At 37.9% G+C, this 20,557-nt stretch overlaps 1 protein-coding gene across 6 annotated transcripts in view; it reads left to right on the top strand.

The window, feature by feature from the left end:
* The window catches only part of IGSF11 (immunoglobulin superfamily member 11), a 197,938-nt gene extending 188,917 nt beyond the window's left edge, over positions 1 to 9,021 (top strand). For 3 of the 6 annotated variants that reach the window (XM_081065859.1, XM_081065862.1, XM_081065861.1), the window contains 3 exons: positions 3,986 to 4,108; positions 4,925 to 5,075; positions 6,629 to 8,968. In XM_081065859.1, coding sequence (XP_080921985.1) covers positions 3,986 to 4,108; positions 4,925 to 5,075; positions 6,629 to 7,079 — 725 coding nt within the window. In that variant the 3' untranslated portion in view covers positions 7,080 to 8,968. Of the gene's footprint in view, positions 1 to 3,985; positions 4,109 to 4,924; positions 5,076 to 6,628 lie in introns of all 6 variants that reach the window. The other 3 variants (XM_081065860.1, XM_081065863.1, XM_081065858.1) reach the window with 2 other exon arrangements.
* Positions 9,022 to 20,557: the final 11,536 nt, after the last annotated feature.

Genomic DNA, 20,557 nt, shown 5'->3' with positions numbered 1-20,557 from the left:
GTACATAGTAGGTAGGTGGCAGGGCAGATTGCAGCCCAGCCTGTCGAAGTCTAGAAAAAATCTACAAGTGGTTCGGGAACCAAAGAGGGAGGCCGGAAGTGGAAATGTGCCCATACTTATTTCTCACTAGTTCTAAAGGGCATCTTTTCTTAGTCCACGTGCATAGCTTGTGTGGGGTATGCTGTTGCTGCAGGTGAAAACAGAGTGGAGTGTGATGCCATTTGTGCTTTCAAATATAGTTCCACACTTTCCCTATTCTCTAAAAGAAAGACGATCAGAAGAACATTTATTTTCTAACTTCATTTCAACAAATTACTTCTGTGCCAGAGCAGGCCAAGTGAAGCAACAGATTGAGAAAATAGCCCATCTCGTGCTTGTGTCTAGAAACAGTCTGGTGCTTGCTGAAGAGGTGCTCCTGTCTTCGTTCTGCCTCGACTACACAAGCAGCCCTGTCCTGCTTCTGGTTAATCCTCTTACCTATGTGTCCGTCTCATTCCCTGATGACGTTCTGAGTTAGCTTAGGCATGGTGTGTCTAATACTTCTAACATCAGTCGGCTGGTGGTGTTTGTGTCTGTAGAGACAAAGGGAAGAACAGTGACTTCACCTTTTAAAAATAACTTCTTAAAGTAAGAATTATAAAGTTTACCTTTTTTTTCGTGCCAGAATGCTGCTTATATCAGCCATTTAAAATTTCCCAAATTATCTCTGTGGAAATGTTAACAGAAGTACTGTTTTGGTGTGAGCTGATCAAATTTCTACAATTTCAGGGTTTAGGAAAAAAAAACACAGTGTGGGGGATTGTGGGATTAGTTGCCCAGAGTATGGTTTTCTTGCCTGATGACATGGTCCTGTATTTAAGATGGAGTTAGGCAGATGGCTTAGTTTAATACTAACAACGTTGGAACATTGGATGGTTAGGAAATATCCTATAGATGCACTCCATAGAATATCGTGCTTTTAAATGTGTGGTGATTTGTAGCTTTTGACATGGACAGACATGATTTTATAGATTGCTGCTACTTGTGTACTGTGTGATCTTGGACAAATTGCATAGCTTCTGTGAGAATATAAAACCTAAGATTCTGAAGATTAAACGAGACATGTAAAGCTCTTAGTACAGCGCGTGTGGTACACAATGGACACTAAAGAGAAGGTAACCCCTTTATCTATTGAGCACCTTTCTGTGTGCTACGTAATTTCTGAGGATGGTGACGCAATGAGCAAGACAAATTCAGCCCCTTATCTTAATGAGACAAGTAGGCAAGCAGTCACAATGAATGGGCTAAGTGCCAGCACTAGAGAATATAGGTGGGGGGCACAGAGCAGGGGCATTTGGTGAGGGTCTGGGAAATCAGATAGAACACAGAGGAGGAGAACACAGTTTTCCTCTAGACTGGCCCAAGTATCTGAGTGAATTCACTGAAAGCTCCTACATATTGGCAGCCCTCAGAGTTTGTTTCCCTTTTTCTTTCTATTCTTATATTTTAAAAATTTTTCAATTACAGTTGACATACAATATTATGTTAATTTCAGGTGTACAACATAATGATTAGACATTTATATAACTTGCAAGTTCATAACCTCGGGAAGTGTGGTACCCACTGGTTTGTTTGTCTTTGAGGAAAAGGAAGAGTACACAAATGCCAAGCAAGTATATAGACCTGGGTATAGTCCAAATGTCCAAATTCATCAAGCATCATGTTCTGCATGAGTAAGTTATCCATATAATATGGGTTTGACCCTTTAAATGCTCCCATTGAAAAACAAAAATAAATGAAAAGCAAATAATAAATCTCCTTTCCCTGGCCTATATCCTTGGTATTGAAGTGAATTCCAGTGTGTGACGATTCAGTCATTAACAGTACCCACTGCATTGTGTTAGAAAGGCAGAGAGCGAGGCCTGAGTGTGGAGCACTTTCCGTTTGCTCCTCATGAGATGCCCCTCCTGTGTGCTCCCCACACCCTGTATGCTCTAGTGCGGGCGTTTAGCTCATTTCTTGTGATTGCTTGCCTAGATTTCTCATTAACATAAGGGATTGGGTTTGTCTTGTTCATGGTATGTCACCGTCCTCAGAAATCACCCAGCACACAGAAAGGTGCTCAATAAAGACTTGTTTGTTAGGTGTGTGAATGAACAAACGCATGCGTGCTGTGGTCAGGTCTGCTTTTGCTGCCTGCTCCGCTTCTCTGCTCTGCCTTTGACCTAGATAGACATGGAGGTTGCCAGCAGAAACAAGATAACTAACTCTTAGTTCCCTGTAAAAATAAGCCAGCCCAGGGTGGCAGTGACTCCAGGCGCTGCTTTAGGGAATACGTGGAATTTGTGCCAGAAATGTGCCATTAGCAGCCACGTCCACTAACTTCTAGATTTCCAGCTGTTGTTTCGAGTGGGTTGAGATGACTAAATGCATTACATTGTGCCTGAGGGAGGCAGAGGAGCCTAGAGCTTCGAGGTCAGACAACCCTCCATCCAATTCCAATTCCTAGTGACTCGCTGTGTAACCTTCTCAGTCATCTAAAGCCTCAGTCTCCTTATGTGTTCATTGGGATTAATAATAATAACGCCTCATAGAGGCATTGTAAAGATCGAGATAATACATATAAAAGCTTAGCCGATGTTTGGCACATAGTAATACCTGTTACCTTTAGTTTTTACTACTGAAAGTCATTTACATTTTATTTATAAGGAGTAAAACTATGCTAATGTTGATAAATTACTAAAATGTGAACTCCTGAAACATTTCTTGGGAATATCACGTGGTGGCCTTGAAACTGCACTGCTCAGATCTCCTGCGGTGGGGAACGGAAGTGACTGACGGCCAGGGCTGCTTCCTCCAGGATACACTTGTGTTTCGCGTCCAGGCCAGGCTTCTCCTGGACAGCGCCCAGCCAGCGACTGGGCACAGTGGGGCTACTCATGCAGGCCTGTTCCTGCAAGGGGTGGGACCCCCTGAACAGGTGACTTCGGCTCTAGGACTCCCCATCAACCTAGTGGAAACTTCCATAACACTGTGCTGCAGTCTGAGACACTCCCTCCCCCACACCCCTTCTTTCTTCCCTCTCTCCTTCACAGGGGCCAGACTGCATTTCAGTCTGAGTCTCTCCCTGCCTTCTCCAGCTCCCTCTCCATTTCCTTTACTGGCAGACCCTCTGATAAGTATCTTTCTTGTCTTGGCATCTGCTTCTTGGAGGATCTGAACTTAAACAGTTACAACAGTTGTTGAAAGGAGTAACAATCTACACCTTTGAGTACAGAATGGATTTTTTTATTCCATAAATATTTATTGAATGTCTACCACATCTTAAGTGTAATACTATGCCCTAGTGACAGACTGATGGACAATCCTCATTATTTGGTACCTGTGTTTGAAGACTGGCCCCCCGTGTTAGTTATCTACTTCTACATAACTAATTATGCCCAAACTTAGCTTAAAACACTGACCATTTATTATCTCATAGTTTCTGTGGGTCAGGAATTAAGGCACATCTTAGCTGGATGGTTCTTTTTTTAAAAAAAAAATCGTTGAGAGAGTGTATATTTTTTCCATCAAGTATGAAGTGATCATTACTGTAATGAGTTTAACTTCTTTTTTTATTATTATTATTATTGCATTTCTTCCAAATTAAAAGTTGGTGTTACTGATTGTAAATTCTCTAAGATAGGCATTAGCCACTGTTTCCTCAGGGAAGGCTACTCAGATGTGGATCCTTACGGAGATTTGCAGATTAAGTTGTAAGGTTGTCTTTATTTTCAGGACAGTCCTCTATATCTCCAGGACTTTAACATGATATTGTGATTTGAGTCTTTAAAATTCATGAACAACAACAACAACAACAATAAAAAACAAACAAAAAAAGTCTCTGCAAAGAAAGCTATTGATACCTCTTTATTGTTTATCCATTTTTTATAGCCTTCTGCTGAATTTTTTTGGTTTTCTTATTTTCTTTCTCTAAATCCTAACTTGATTATTCTTTTTCTGACAGACCAGGTCCAAGGAACAGTCACCATCCGGAATATCAGCGCTCTGTCTTCCGGTTTGTACCAGTGCGTGGCTTCTAATGCCATTGGTACCAGCACCTGTCTTTTGGATCTCCAGGTTATTTCACGTAAGTATATAAAATTCTGATGTCCACTCTGAATTTAAAACACCAAGATCTTTGCTAAACTGGAGAATGAAGAATTCTGCTTACTTTTTTTTTTTAGATTGCTTGAAGATTAAATAGAATTTCTTTTGGTTTTAATCATTATTGAAGATATTTTGTAAGTGCCTTACGTATACTTTTCAGCCTCAGCAATATGGCATCTTCTTTATGACAAAATGTCTTTCTCCTTAGGGTCATTAGAATCAAATCAATTATGATTGAATAGTGCGATAGACATTATAAAATTTGTAACGACCTATGGCCATGGCCAGGGCAAGACCTTCTTGTATTTTCTCCAAATCCCTTATACGAGTATCTGCTTAATTGTTGGGTGCCCTTATCATAAATAAGCAGTGTAGAACTTTTCTATTTATTTGAGAATTCCGAGTTATCTGAATTCTAGTTGCAAAAGGAGTGATCTGGCTGGGATGAGGCGATAAGTTATCCTACTGGTTGCTGGGTTCATTAGGGGGAGATCAGGTAGGTTAGACAGGTACCATCTTTTTCCTGCTCTGCCCTGGGTGTGGTTCTCCTGAAGCTGTGAATCGTGTAACTGTTCATTCACTAAATAAATGTGAGCCAACTCTGTGTTAGTCTTAGTCACTGGGGATACAGAAAGTTAAGGGAAATTTAACTTTATATGGGTGCCATACTTTAGGCAATTTTGTACATTTTAAGAAGATTCTTTAGTAAATTTATGTGTATAAAGTTGCAAGGGTATATATTGCTTCTCTTTTTACTTTTTTTGTTCTTTAAATATACCTTAAATGTATTTTGCAGCCCAGCCCAGGAGCATTGGACTAATAGCTGGAGCCATTGGCACTGGTGCAGTTATTGTCATTTTTTGCATTGCACTAATTTTAGGGGCATTCTTTTACTGGAGAAGCAAAAATAAAGAGGAGGAGGAAGAAGAAATTCCTAATGAAATAAGGTTTGTATGTCAGACAATTTTTTTAGTATATGTGCTGCCGAAGCGAGCACATATGTCAGATAATTTGTCTGCTTAGCCAATATTTGTCTCTCAATTAATTTGGGCAACTAAGGTTTTTTTGCTAGTCTTATGACTGTCATGGCCAAGCTAGTTAAAATAACTAAATGATATTTTCTTGTATGTCATATCACTTTCCTTCATGGTACTAGTCAGCTTTCTTTACTGGATCATGGCAGAGGAGGAGTAGGAGGACACAAGTGAAAAATGTTTCCTTTCCCTCCCATCTCTCTAGAGTAAGTGGGGTGAGGTGGCAGCCACAGTAGAAAGGTTAGATTCAAACATGTGTTTACCATTAACACATATAATAGATGAGGGCATAAAGCAGGAAGGAAGACCAGAAGAGCATATCAATACCGGTACACAGATCGGCCAAAGCAGTATGGCTTGGTGTGAAAGACAGTTCTGTCAAGAATAGGAACAACCTAAGAAAACAGTGTCAAAATGATCGTTAAAGAAAATGACTCTTGGCATATTGTGGAGATATGGAGGTTCAGGCTCAGTTGCAGATTGCATCATGTCATATCCTTATGGAAAATACTTTAATGACTCCAGTCTACTTAGCATGACGTACACAGCCCTTCAGGATCTGACCCTCACCTGCTTCCCTGCTCTTATGTCTCACCACTTCCCCGATCACTTCATGTTTCAGCCTGTTCTTTATTCTCTCATGCCTCAGGGCCTTTGTTCATGTCTCTGCCCTCTTCCTGGACAATGCTCCTTCCCTTTTTATCCATCTCTTCAGTAGATTACTTGATCTGATTCAAGATTAGTCCAGGCATCACCTCCTCACATAAGTTGACGTTAGCTCCCTGTCCAGCCTTTCAGACTTGCAAATGTTCTTGCATTTGTCACCCCCATTTGACCATATGCTTCTTGGGTATAGGAGCTATGTCTTTTTTACATAAAACATTTAGTAGACTGCTTGGTTCTCAATAAATGTTAATTACATCTTAAATTAATGACTTCTCTTAGCCTCTTATAATTCTTAAGGGTTTGGACTGTAACGCAGGAACAGATTTCATCTCAGCAGAAGAGCACTGCGGAAAACCTCTTTCAGCCTACCACAAAGATTTCTCTAATCCCAAAGTGCAATGAGGCAAACTCTAGCCATTTCTTGAAGTTCCCCACACCCATAGCTTGGTTTCCTGTCTATTTTACAGCAACTAGCTCAGTGGATTTCTTCACGGATTAGTTTCCTATTTAGGGCAAAATGTTATATTGGAAGACACAGTTTTTGAGAGATTTGAAATGACCTTTTCTACTCTTAGAGACTGAGAAGTGAGGCATGTTTTCATGAGCATTTTCTCAAAGGGAATGAATGTCAAAGCCAAGGCCACGAGACTGTTGTTTGCAGTCATGTTAGTGTGGTCTTTCCTGAGGATTTGTATTTCACAGATATATTAGCCTTAACATAGAAGAAACAGTCCTGGGTAGGAGGGTAGGTGTGAACCTCAAGTAAAACCTAACGACAACTTTATTTTGTTCCTTTTCAGAGAGGACGATCTTCCACCTAAATGTTCCTCTTCTGCCAAAGCATTTCACACCGAGATATCCTCCTCAGAGAACAACACATTGACCTCTTCCAACACCTACAACAGTCGATACTGGAGCAACAATCCAAAAGTGCATAGAAACACGGAGTCATTTAACCACTTTGGTGACTTGCGCCAATCTTTCTCCCTGCACTCAGGCAATGCCAATATACCATCTATCTACACTAACGGGAGCCATCTGGTCCCAGCTCCGCAAAAGACTCTGGTCGTGACAGCCAACAGAGGGTCATCACCGCCTGTCATGTCCAGGAGCAATGGCTCCGTCAGCAGGAAGCCTAGGCCTCAGCCTCAGCACACACACTCCTACACCATCAGCCAAGCCACCCTGGAGCGAATTGGCGCCATCCCTGTCATGGTACCCGCCCAGAGCCGGGCCGGGTCCCTTGTATAGGACGTGAGTGGATAGAGTGTTCAGAAAAGATTAGTGGAATGCCCCATATAAGGGGGAGGGTGTGGTGGGCGAGTGCTGGGAAAGAAACACTTTCCTTATAATGATACTAGTAAAAAGCACAAAGAAGAAGGCAAATGGTGTTACCTGGCCACTAAGATTTGTGAAAAGAACTGGAATGTTCTGTCATGAAGACTTGTTTCCCCACCACACATGTCCCAGGATTCTATTCAATAAGCTGGATCTCAAAGATGTGCCAAGCCAAGGAAAAGGATATACGAGCAGAATAGCACTTAAAACTGAAACTACAGTCCAGATGGGTTTGTTCTTTAATTCATGCCTAACTTAATAGTTTTTCAGGAGACTAAAGTGCCAGATGGAGTTTAAATAATACAATTATTTTAAAACATAGGTGTCTTTAGAAATGTAATGAACAACCCTGGGATATTTTCTGCCTCTCCCAAGCATTCCTTCTTTCTGTACAGGGCTAATGGCATGAATGGTAAACACTGGTCCCAACAGGGTTGGCTCTTGTATCATAGAATCAAAACATTTTACACAAACAAAATTCAGTAAGAAATGAGGGGAAAACAAAAGAAATTCTTTGAAAAGCCCCTTCATATTTATTTATTTATCTCTTCCTGAACCATGAATTTCCTACTTGGAATATTGCTATATCGACAGATTCTCACCCGGCTGTGTTTCTCCAGGGTCTGCTACAGGCCCATGACAATTACTTTTGATTATTTCCTGGAAAAGTATTTTTTTTAAAAAGAACACTACTTTTTTTTTTTTTTTTAAATACATGAGAGGCATTGGTCTAGGAAGGAAAAGTGTTGTCATCACCACATTCAGTGATTGTGTTTATCGAGCCCGACAGGAGGTCCAGCAGGAAAGAGAGAGGTTGTGTGGGCAGCACAGGAGCAGGGAGGCAGGTGTGGGGCCGAGCTTCCTGGCAGCCTCTGTGCAGGGCTGTCCAGGTCTCTCTTGCTATCACACTGGGTTACTCTTAATGAGGGCAGCACCTGATGCCCTTTGTACCAAGTGAGACAACTTTCTCCTTGTTTGACAAGTAGAGGTTAGTAGGTTGTTACAGGGAGGGCAGGAGTTCTTTTCTTTTTCCAAAATAATTATTTCTGTGAAAGAGATGAAACTAAGACTAAAAGGATGTCTTCAGATATGCTCCTGGGAGGGTCTGCCCTATATTTGTCAGAGCTCAGGGTTGCAATTTTGCCCAAATGTAGTTGACACCGCTGTAAAGATAACTCCTTGTGTGATTAGTTATCTGGTGTGGCAGGACTTGGAGTCTACCAGATAATTTACAAACTCCCCACTCTTTTTTGTGCTGTGCAGATCTGGCCATACTTGTATTGGTGACGATCTCGCCTTAATCACACTTTAAGCAGCACACAAATGATTTATTTCCAGACTTTTTTTCTAAATTATTTGTGGTACTGACCCCATGATTCAGTGAGAGCATCTTTTCTTTTCCCAATGTGGTCTCTTGCTCCCTTTTCCCACTATGCTTTTTTGCCCTTTTTTCCTGTAAGGATAGTCATCACAGGGAGTAGCCTCCTGATTTTCAGACTTATTTGAAGAAATGGAAACCAACAGCTGCTGCATACACTATTTTTCCAAGAGGGCTAAGCTCAGAACCTAACCATTCCAATATTGATGAAAAGCTGAATTTACTTTAGCATGAGTTATTTTTTTCCATTTGATGGTTCTTGGCTTTGTAAACATTTAAATAAATGAATGTCTATACTTTTTAATAAAAGTGAAAATACCATGACACAGAGAAGATGCAAGTTTCCTATGTTGTTAGAAAGCATTTATCTTGCATTTCTTTATTCTTTCTAATTATCTAAAATTTAATAAAACTTTATTCATATAAAAAACAAGTTGTCATTAATTATAATACCAACGAATATATGATTTAACATTCACCTTAATGTTATAAGCATTTTCTGTTCTGTTAAGTAGTATTTATAATCACTTTGAGTACGTATTCCAAAAATTAACTTTTTTCTAATTGTTAGAAATTTAAGTTGAGTCCAATTTTCATGTATGACTGAAGCTATAATGATCTTTTTCATACATTGAGCTATTTTCGTATTTCATATTTCCTGCTTTTTTTACTCCTGAATCTTCAACACCTAGCACAGTGCCTAATATGGATGTTGAGTAGGGAAATGACTGATGGTTTCTGAACTAAAGTTGCCAAGTTTTAGTTCAGAAAGTTATGACTATGATTTTAGCTCTTGATACATATACACACACATATATGATCATTTGTTTTCACGTTTTTATTTTGTGATAATTATACATTTACATGCAGTTGTAAGAAATAATATATTTTCATATACCCTTCACCTAATTTCTCCCGATGGTAACATCTTGCAGAACTATTACAGAGTATCACAAATTCAGTCCATCAACCTTATTCATATTTCAGCAGTTGCACATGCACTGATGTGTGTATGCACATGCATACACATTTAGTTATGTGCAGTTTTATCTTGTGTAGGTTCCTGTAACCACCACCACAGTCAAGATACAGGATTCCTTGTGTTTTCCTTTTATAGTCACAGCCACCTTCTCCTAACCTGTTCCCTAATCCCTAACCTGTTCTCCATCTCTATAATTTTGTCATTTCAAAAATGCTATGTAAACGGAATCATGCAGTATGTAAGCTTTGAGGATTGGCTTATCCGCCCAGAACAATTTCCTTAGCTCCATCCAAATTGTTGGATGTATCAATAGCTCATTCCCTGTTGTTGCTGAGTAGTATTCCATGGTATGGATGTGCCCCAGTTTGTTTAACTATTTATCCACTGACAGATTTGAAGGAGATTTGAGATGTTTCCAGTTTGGGGCTATTACAAATAAAGCTGCTGTGAACATTTTTGTACAGGTTTTTTGTGCGAGCATAAGTTTTCATTTCTCTGAGCTAAATGCCTGAGAATACAGTTGCTCTAGCACCATTAGTTGAAAAGTCTGTTCTTCCTCCAGTGAATTGCTTTTACACCTTTGAAAAAAATCTTTTAGGTAAATTTGTGTGGGTCAATTTCTGAGTTCTCTTGCTGTTCCACTGATCTTTCTGTGTATCCCTCCAGCAACACTATGCTGACCACTGTAGCGATTTGACAAGCTTTAACATCTGGTAGAGTGGTTCCTCCCATTTCATTCTTCTCTTTCAAAATGGTTTTAGCTATTCTAGTTCCTGTGTCTTTCTAGGTAAATTTTAGAAGGAGATGGTCTATGCCTACACAACACCTTGATGTTTTAATAGGAATTGCATTAAACACTTAGATCAGTTTGAGAGAACTGACATCTTTACTGTTTTGAGTCTTCCAATCTATGAACATCATATCTCTCCATCCATTTATGTCTTCTTTGCTTTATTTCATCAGCATTTAATAATTTTCAGGATGCAGATTCTGTATATTTTTTGTTGGATTTATCCCTAAATATTAATTTTTGAAGCAATTATTAATGCTATTGTGTTTTAAGTTTTGGTTCTGTATTCTAGGTTTTAGTCAATAGAAATCTAATTGAATTATGTGTGTCGATTTTATATTTGGCATCCTGGCTGAACTCACTTCTTCAAGAGTTTCTGTTTTTGTTCTGTTTTGTTGTAGATTCCTTGATGTTTTCTACGTACATAATCATATTATCATCTGTAAATAGGGACAGCTTTACTTCTTCCTCTTCAATCTGTGTGCCTTTTTTTTTTCATTATTGTGATGGATAGAACTTATAAAAGTAGTGAGTATGATATCCTTCCCTTTTTCCCAATCTTAGGGGGAATTCATTGTTAGCTGTAGGTTTTAGTAGTGTTTTTATTTTTTCAATCAATTGAAGTTTCATTACTAATTTGCTGACAGTGTCTACCATTTCTGGGTGTTGGATTTTGTCATATTTTTTTTCTGCATCATTTGATACAAGCATATTTCTTTTTTTTTCTTTAGCCTGTTGATATGCTGGATTGCATTTACTGATTTTCAAATGTTGAAGCAAACTTACATACCTGGAATAAATTTCAGTTGGTCATGGCTTGTAATTTTTTAAAACATTGCTGGATTTGATTTTCTAATATTTTGTTGAGGATTTTTGTGTGTAAGTGCATGGAGTTCTCTAGTAAAATCATGTGTGCCTAGAGATTTGTTTTTCAGCCTTTAAATTACTAATTTAATTTTTTTAATTGTTAGAAGATTTTTCAGGTTATCTGTTTCACCTTGATTGAGTTTTGATAGTTCGTAGGTTTTAAGGAATTGATCTATATCTTATAGGTTATAAAGTTTTTTAATGTAAAGTTATTTTTAATATTTCTTATTCTTTAAATGAGAACAGGATCTGTACTATATCCCTTGTTTCACTCTTGATAATGATGAGCTGTGTCTTACATTTTAATTTTGTCAGTCGTGTTTGAAGTTTGTGAATTTCATTGATTTTTAAAAAAATAACCCACTTTTTTATATTATGTTTTTCTGTATTTCTGTTTTTCATTTTATTGATTTTTGCTCTTTATTATTTTCTCCCTTCAGCTTGTTATGGATTTATTCTTCTTATATTTTTCTAGGTTTTTGGTGGGAGCAAAGATAATTGATTTGAAACTTCCTATTGTCTAATGTAAGCATTTAGAGCTATAATTTCTCCCTCAGTACTGCTTGGCAGGATCTACATATTTTGACGTGTTGTATTTTCATTTTCATTCAATTCTGTGTATTTTAAAATTTCCTATGAGAATTCCTATTTGCCCATGGATTTTTCGGAAGTGTGTTAAATTCCAAGCTTTTGCAGATTTTCTTGTCTTCCTGTTAGTGATTTTTAGGTTGAAGTCAGAAAAATAATTTGTATTATTTTAATCCTTTTAAATTTGTTGAGTTTGTTTTATGGCCCAGCACCATGTTGGTACATGTTACATGGGCTCTTTAAAAAATTATTTTTTCTGCTCTAGTTGGGTAGAATGTTCTGAAAATGTCAGTTAGATCCAATTGATTGATTGTGTTGGTCAGTTTTATACCCTTACTGATTGTCTGTCTAGTAATTCAGTTGCTGAAATTGGGTGTTGAAATCCCCAACTATGATTGTAGATTTGTCTATTTCTTCTTTTAGCATTGTCAATTTTTACTTTGTGTATTTTGAGCCTGTTTTTTCCCTTTGGTGCTCATATATTTAGCATCACTGTGTCTTCCTGGTACATTAATGTTTTTATCATTATGTAACATCCCTCTTTGTCTCTAGTGATTTTCTTTACTCTGAAGTCTACTTTATCTGGATTAATATATACTGCATTTTTGTATTTAACGTTTACATGGTATGCCTTTTTTCACCCTCCTACAACAGTCCTAGGTCATTGTATTTGAAGTAAGTTTCTTGTAGACAGTATATTGTTGGATTGTAATTTTGTATCCACTCTGCAAAAATCTGTCTTTTCATTGGTATATTTAGGCTATTTACATTTAAGGTGATTATTGGTGTGTTTAGGACTTAAATTTATTTTATATTTTTGCTTTCTGCCCTTCCCCCCCATTTCTTATTATTTATTTGTCTCTCTTTTTTTTTCACCTTCTTGTGTTTTATTGAACAATTTTTAGGATTCCTTCTTGCTGTATTTAGTGTTTTTGAGTATATCACTTTTTTTCTCCTTAGTGTTTATTCTAGGTATTGTAATAAGCATACATAACACATCACAGTTTACTTGTATCGACGTTTTACCACTTTGAGTAAAGTGTGAAAACTTACTTCCATGTATATCCCTTTTCCTTCCCCACTTTTAAGTATTTTTTCTTGATCATAATATGATGTATAATTTTTGTTTCAATCATCAAATATGATTTATAAGACTCATGAGAAGTGCATATTTCTGCTTTTGTTGTTGTTGTTTCTTCCTATCTGATGGTCCAAGATTTCTTCTCTTATTTCCTTTCTTTGAAGAACTCCCTTCAGCCAATTTGTAAGGGTAGGTTTACTAGCAACAAATTCTATTAGTTTTCTTTTGTCTTAGAATGTCTTTATTTCCCTTTCACTCTTCACAGGGTACAGTATTCATGGTTGGCAGTTCTTTCCTTTCAGACTTGAAAAATTTGGGACTTAAGCGTTCAGCCATTATTTCTTAAAATACTCTTTCAGCCCTACTCTCTTTCTCAGATCCTTCTGGGACTGTGATGATGGATCTATTGTTACTGTCCCACAGGTTCCTGAGGCTCTGTTCATTCTTTCAGTCTATTTTATCTCTGTTGTTCAGGGTAAATCCTATTGATCTGCCCTCAGGTTTACTGATTTCTGTCCTCTGTCATTTCCAATCTTCTGTTGAGGGTACATCCAGCAAGTTTTGTAGTTCAGTTACTGTATTTTTAGTTTGATAACTTACACTTAATTCTTTTTCAAACAAATTTTAATTTAAATTTGATTTACAACTTAAATTATATTGAATTTATATAACATAAAGTTCATTCATATAAAATGTACAATTCCATAGTTTTTCGTATGTTTATAGAGTTGCACAAATATCACTCTAATCTATTTTTAGAACATTTTCATCACCCCAAAAAGAAACTTATACTTGCTAACAGTCATTCCTTTTACCACACCACTTTCAGCTCCACGCAACCACTAATTTACTTTCAGTCTCTATAGATTTGCCTATTTTGGACATTTCATAAATAGTATCATACAGTTTGTGTGTGTGTGTGTGTGTGTGTGTGTGTGTGTGTGTGTGTGTGTGTGTTTTGTGACTGGCTTATTTAACGTAGCATGTTGTTGTTTTTTAGGTTCATTTATGTTGTAGCATGTGTTATTACATCATTCCTGTTTCTTTACTGAGATTCTGTAGTTTTTCAATTAGTTTCAACAGAATTCATAATTGCTTATTGAAGCATTTTTATTATAACTGCTTTAAAAATCTTGTTAGATAATTCCAACATTTGATTCATCTTGGTGTTGGCATGTGTTGATGGTCTTTTCTCATTCCAGTTGTGATTATCCTGCTCTTTGGGATAATGAGTGATTTTTTATTTTCTCCTGGACATTTTAGATATTATATAATGAGATTCTGAAACCTCTTTTGAATATATTGCTTTAAGCAGGCATTTCCTGTTGAAGTGTAGCACAAGAGCTAGATGAGTGTGTATGTTTTGTTTCCTGCTGTGCCCCACTGAAAGCGTTTCAGCATAAGTGATGTGTTTACACTGTCTCTTTGCAGATGGGTAGGGTAGAATGATAGCTTCCCCTAGGCTCTGCTAACACCTTCTTGGTGAAAATGGGGCACAAACTTGCACTAAGTTGTTGCCTTCAAGTAGCAGTATAAGCTCGGCTCCTGGAAGCGCCCTGCTGACACCCAAGAGGGAAGACGCAGAATACTGACTCATATCACTCGTTGCTACAGGGCTGGAGTAGAAACTCACCTCCATATTGCCCAGGTGACACCAGGAGAGGTGAGGGAGGCAAGTGTGGTGCCATGTCACTCTGCCTTGTTGATGGTAAGTGGGGGGCAGGACCGGCCCCATTGGGCCTGCTGAAACTTGGGGGAGGGAAAAATGAAGTGTCAACTACCCTTCCTTGCACCACCTTTTTCCCACCTTGTTGATACCGAGTGTGAGTGTAGGCTCCTTTCCCTCACTGGGGCAGTACCAAGCTCTCTAGGAGCTCCACCTTCTTCCCTCTGCTCAGAATCTTCCTATGCTTGTTTGTTGTGTTAGGTCCAGTATTTTTTTTTAATCGTGAGAAGAAGACTGTCTTATAATAAGGATTTGCAATGGAGCTATTCCATCTTAGCTGGCATCAGAATTCCTAAAGCATTACTTTGTAAAATATCAGCCATTAAACAAATTTTACTGTGCTCTCTTTGGAAGCTTTGAAGATTTTCAATTGTGTAGTAAATAAAAGTCTTACTCCTTGGTTTGACTCATTTAGTTCCTTCCACCAGTGGTTCACCATCTTTCCATTCTCAACTGCTACTCCTCCAACTTTACTCCAGTCCTGTTCACCTTCCCTTGACTGGTTCTTTTTTCTTTCTTTTCCATTTCCCCCCCCTGCTCTTTCTACCTCTGTTCCACCCAAATCTTCCTGTACCACAAGTCCAGTCCAAATACTCTGTCCTCCTTAAATCCTCTTTGTCAGTCTAGTTAGAAGGGACTGCTGCTTCTCACAGTCTGTATTATATTCCTATATTTATGTACAAGATTGATCTCCCCTGCTGGACTGTAAACTGAATTATTCCACAATCATTTTTGATCCCTTGCTGTGTACTTAACACCGTTCTAGGTGTTAGAGATAAAAACAGAAAAAAAGCCACAGTGGCTATCCTCAACGAGTTCGTATTACAGGAGGAGCACAGACCCATAATGAAATAATTGCAATCAGTATCATTAAGTATACAAGTGGATGTTTTTACAAGTTCAGGCAGGTGGGATGATCTCTTCTATATTTTGGTGGCAGTTGCAATATTTAGCACTTCGCTTTACTCGAAGAAAGTGCTTGAAGGATGGGCTAAATTGATGAAACTGAAAATATATGATTGGTCTCTTAATCTCAGGTATTACAACTAGTAGTCAAATATCAGAAAGCAAGGGTACATCAGAGTCAATCACCCAAGAGGCAAGTGATTGCACCAATTCCCTGGGGGGGCGTTTGATGTTATGTTAGATGTGCAGTATTCTTAAGAAAAGCTGTAGACATAACATACCAAATGGCAGTGACTCAGAAGAATCCCATGTTAAGTAGCTTTGAAGTATTTTACATAAAAATAATAATAGGTATTACTTGTTTTGTGCTTCCTACGTGACAGGCACTTTTTAAAATGCATTTAAGTGTTAATTCATTTAACCTCATCACAATGCCATGGAGAAGACATCATCATTCATAGTTTATAGGTTCAAACACTGAGGCTAAGAGTGGCTAAGTGATTTGGCCAAAGTAGTAAGTAATCTGCCAGTTGTTTTTCTCAATAAATACTCCTATCTGAGTGAACCAGTGTCTGAAAAGAGAGATCTGGGACCTTGGTTGTTTTGCCCTTTTTCAGACAAGTCATCTGACTGTCGCACAAATCATCTAACTTGTGTTTAGTATAATAATACTTAACTTTACAGAAAAAAATGTTGAGAAGTGTTAAAGAGAAAACCACAGGCCCAAAAGGGCATTACTCATGCTAAAGGCCATGATACCAAACCTAGATTTAATACTTGATCTAATTGCAGTTTCATCTTTTCCCAGAAAGCTAATATTAATCAAGTCTGGAATTTTCTGCTCAAGCACCAGTAAGGTAATATGTCACATGGGCCCTCTCCATCCCCCATAGAAAGAAGAGGCATAATAAAAACTCTTCTCATTCTTTTCCCGCAAAGAAAAGATATCTTGGCTCCAAAATAATCCACTCTTAATTTCTTAGTCACACCCTCTTTCTGCCTATATAAGCTCCACTGGCTTTTCGAAGTTGGAACATTCTTTCAAGGCTTCTTTAATTTATATCTTTGGGCTATAGTTCTCAGTAAGGCCCAAATAAAACTCTTTCTTACATTTATAGGAATTCAATTTTTGTTGACAGAAGATAAATGCAATCCAGAGAAAAGGTGACTTGTAAATTCTATATGTATATACCGTGTTTCCCCAAAAATAAGACCTAGCCAGGTAATCAGTTCTAATGCGTCTTTTAGAGCAAAAAGTAATATAAGACCTGATCTTATTTTACTATAATATAAGACCAGGTCTTATATAATATGAAATAATATAGTATAATATAATACTAGGTTTTATATTAATTTTTGTTCCAAAAGACACATTAAAGCTGATTGTCTGGCTAGGTCTTATTTTCAGGGATACACAGTAGTTATTTATAGCTTTTCCTCATAGCTCCCTTGTAATATTTCTCCATTTAGGTAAAGGCAGGGCACAAAATTCTTAAGATGCTTAATCATAAGACATTAATTATAGTGATAAAATTATTAGACAAAGCAATAAGTGTAAGTGCCGACTGTATTTAACATTGTAGGTTCAGTTGATATCTGATTAACTTCAGCAGGTTGGATATCTACATTAGATAATTTAGCCTAAAATAATCTACATTGAAGCCACATTTCTATACCATCCATCATTTGCTCCCCAAGTTCATCAGATTTATAGCAGTTTTGCATTTTGGGCTTGGAGAAATTATATGTCCATATACATGTACGTGGAATGAGTTTCAATTGTACATTAAATTGAACAATTTATAAAATTCTCTAAGGCACAAATTTTTCTGCAAAATGGAGATAATAGTAGCTCCTTTTGCCATTGTGAGGACTAAATAAAGTAATACACACAGAGTGAATAGCACAATGTCTGGCCATAGTAAACACTCAATATTAGCCATTAGTATTATAGTAGTAATTCAGAAGCTTTAAATTTCTGGGCGGTAGCTAAGTCATTTATGCTTAGGATTCCAGTTATTCTTGTCAGAGGTACTATTTGAGTGCTGCTGCATGTACAATAGCACTTTGAGACTCTTTGTTTAAGAGAAAAAGACTGTAATTATTGTCTGTCTGCTCAAATAGTTGTTTCCTATTTTTTCCACATTTCATTTCAAAATATGTGGTACATCTATGTTTGGATTGCCATCAATTTTAAGTCACTGAAGAGAGTTAAGAGGATGGGAAAACATCAACATTCATAGAGCATTTACTGTATACCACACTATATGCTAATCATTTTGTAGCCCATTTAATTCTTATAGCACACTTCCAAGTTTAGTGTTACGCTAATTTTATAAATGAGAAAACCAAGGCTTACATGAGATAAGGAGTTTACTCAAGGTCACAAGATAGTAAGTTAGTATTGCTCATCTAGTTCCATGGACTACCCCTCTATTAAGAGAGCTAATAAATATTAAAAATCTTGGCACTGCCTCAAATTTCTTATGTCATAGACAGAAGTCTCAATTCCGGTCATTCTTTGCCCAAGCTTTTTAATTTTTTTATTTAATAATTGGAAAAAATATTCCATTTCTGTCTTTTTAGACCATTAGGATAATTTTCTCCACACAGTGAAACTTTTTGAGTCTTCCTTTTTAATTCCTATGCATTTAGGAAGCCTCATAGCCTTTTAATTTTTTTCTCATCAATTTCCTAGGGCATTTGCAATTTGCATAAATACTAGTTCCCTCACCACCTTTAGCTCTGTAATCAGAGCTATTGTGAGAGGAGGGTGAACCTGAGGAAATTCTCTTCATTGAGAAGTTTTGAGGGGCTACGGGGAGCATTAAAGAAGTCTCTGGAGGCACATAGTGGATTCAGAGGGAACAGCTAAGCGGAAGGACACACTATCGCCCTGGACGCTGAGTGGCAGTCCCAGCTCTGTCACTTCCTAACTGATTTTAGGCAAGTTGTTCAGCTGCTCTGAGTCTCATTTTCTTCACCTGTAAAATGAGGATCATGATTCTTAACCTTGTAGTTCTGAGGATTCAATTTGACAATGATGTAAAATGATAGAGTTTTTGATAAATTGTCGCTGTTATTGTTTTACTTTATAAGTAAGTTATTTTGAGTTTTATAAGGAGGGGAAAGTTCCAATGGAGAGACTGCAGAAGAAGTGCTGATTTGTGTATCTCCTGAGTGGTGTATGTTGGCAACAAATTTTTTAAAAACTTAAACCCTGTGCAAATTTACTACACATGTCTGTGGGGCTTAGTTGGCCTCTGGTCCGGTACTTACACTCTTGTTCCAGAACAGACCCATTTCTGGCAGCTCCGTAGGTTGATCCAGCCTGGTGCTCGCCTCTGCTGAGAAGTATCTTGTTACTGGAAATCATGTGCAGGCACTCTTCTAAGTACTTTACATCTATTAATTCATTTTAATCTTCACAACAACTTTATGAGGTAGATACTCTTACTATCCCATTTTACAGATGAGGAAATGAGGCACTACCATGTTTCCCCAAAAATAAGACCTAGCCAGACTATCAACTCTAATGTGTCTTTTGGAGCAAAAATTAATATAAGACCCAGTCTTATTTTACTGTAAGACCTGGTATAATATAATATACTATACTATGATATAAACACTGGGTCTTATGTTAATATAGTATAAGACAGGGTCTTATATAAGACTTGGTCTTATTTTAATTTTTGCTCCAAAAGACGCATTAGAGCTGATGGTCTGGCTAGGTCTTATTTTCGCGAAAACACCGTAGTAGGCCTCGGTGACACAGCAGCAGCACAGCTGGCACCAGGATTCAGATGTAGGCAACCTGGTGCTTAATTGTCATATTGTGTTTTCTGATATTTGTGCTTCCAGAAGAAGAAGAAAAAAGAAATGGTACACTTCTGGCCATTTTTAAATTAAGAGGAAGATTTGAATTATTTAGATCAGTGCACAGTTCTTCTAACAATCTGGGCTTACCCTTTGGAAGGGAGGAGGAAAAGCCTGGCTCCGGCATCTGACTTCCTTTGCTAGGTTCTTCTGAAGTAAATGGAGCTGAAAGCACCCATTGTGTAAACTCCCAGCCTACCCCACCCCCCAGGGAGAAGTCAGGAGTAAGTCTTGAGTGTCTACAGAACTCTAGAGGCCCATAGAGGAAAACTCTTCATTAACAATGCATTGATTTGTGACTGCACTTTTATAAAAAGAACAGCTTTAATAGAGGCTTCTGCAGCTTTTTTTTTAAAAAGTGTAGTGTTTTTGGTTACTTGCAAAGCACTGAAAAGGAATTAACTTTTAGATGGTTACAAGGAATCTTCAGACGCATTGCTGCTAGCACTTTTTTTTTTTCATTGAGTATAAGGGTGCAAAGAATGTTAAATTTCAGGGAAGATTAGCAGGACAGAGAATTTCTTCTCAGTTGATGAAACACAGCTTAAAGGGGGGAAAATCTTTCACCTAGCTCCGACTTTAATTATTCCATATGATGAAAAACATTCCCGTCTTGTCTGAAAAAGGTGAAAACGTGTCATTTTAGTCTTACACTGAAAAAGTTATAAATATACTTAAGAGAGGAAAACAGGGCCGGGTAGAAATTTTTGGTCAAACAAAAGGAGGGCTTGGGGTTGAGTCACTCCAGTGTAGGAAAAGGAAATGATGTATCGAGAGCCTACCATGTGCCAGACACAGTCCATACATTATCTTATTTATTCTCACTTCAGATCTATGAGGTAAGTATTATTTTCCCCGAGGTGTTGGGAAAAGGCAATCATCCTTATTTCCCCTCCACCTCCATGCCCCACCCTCCCCGGACACTATTAGTGGCTTCACAGAAAGGAGCCACCTAGAGGTGGCAATCTATTGGAAAGTGGGCAAGGTTGAGGGAAAAAAAGTGGAGGATTTTCCCTACAATTCTGTAAGCATAGCAAATATCTGTTTGTCTTTTGCCTACTTATTTAGGGGTGCTGCAGGAGACTACGGGTGAGCTACGCCTCCCAGCTCCCAATCCACCACCACCTCCATATTAAGTCCAGACTGTGGACATTTCAATATCCGTCCCGTCCTCTCCTTTGCAACTGCTTTTCTTTC

This window comes from Rhinolophus hipposideros (assembly GCF_964194185.1).
Source record: "Rhinolophus hipposideros genome assembly, chromosome: 2".
Lineage (NCBI taxonomy): Eukaryota > Metazoa > Chordata > Mammalia > Chiroptera > Rhinolophidae > Rhinolophus > Rhinolophus hipposideros.
This window is presented reverse-complemented; position numbering and strand designations above follow the sequence as displayed.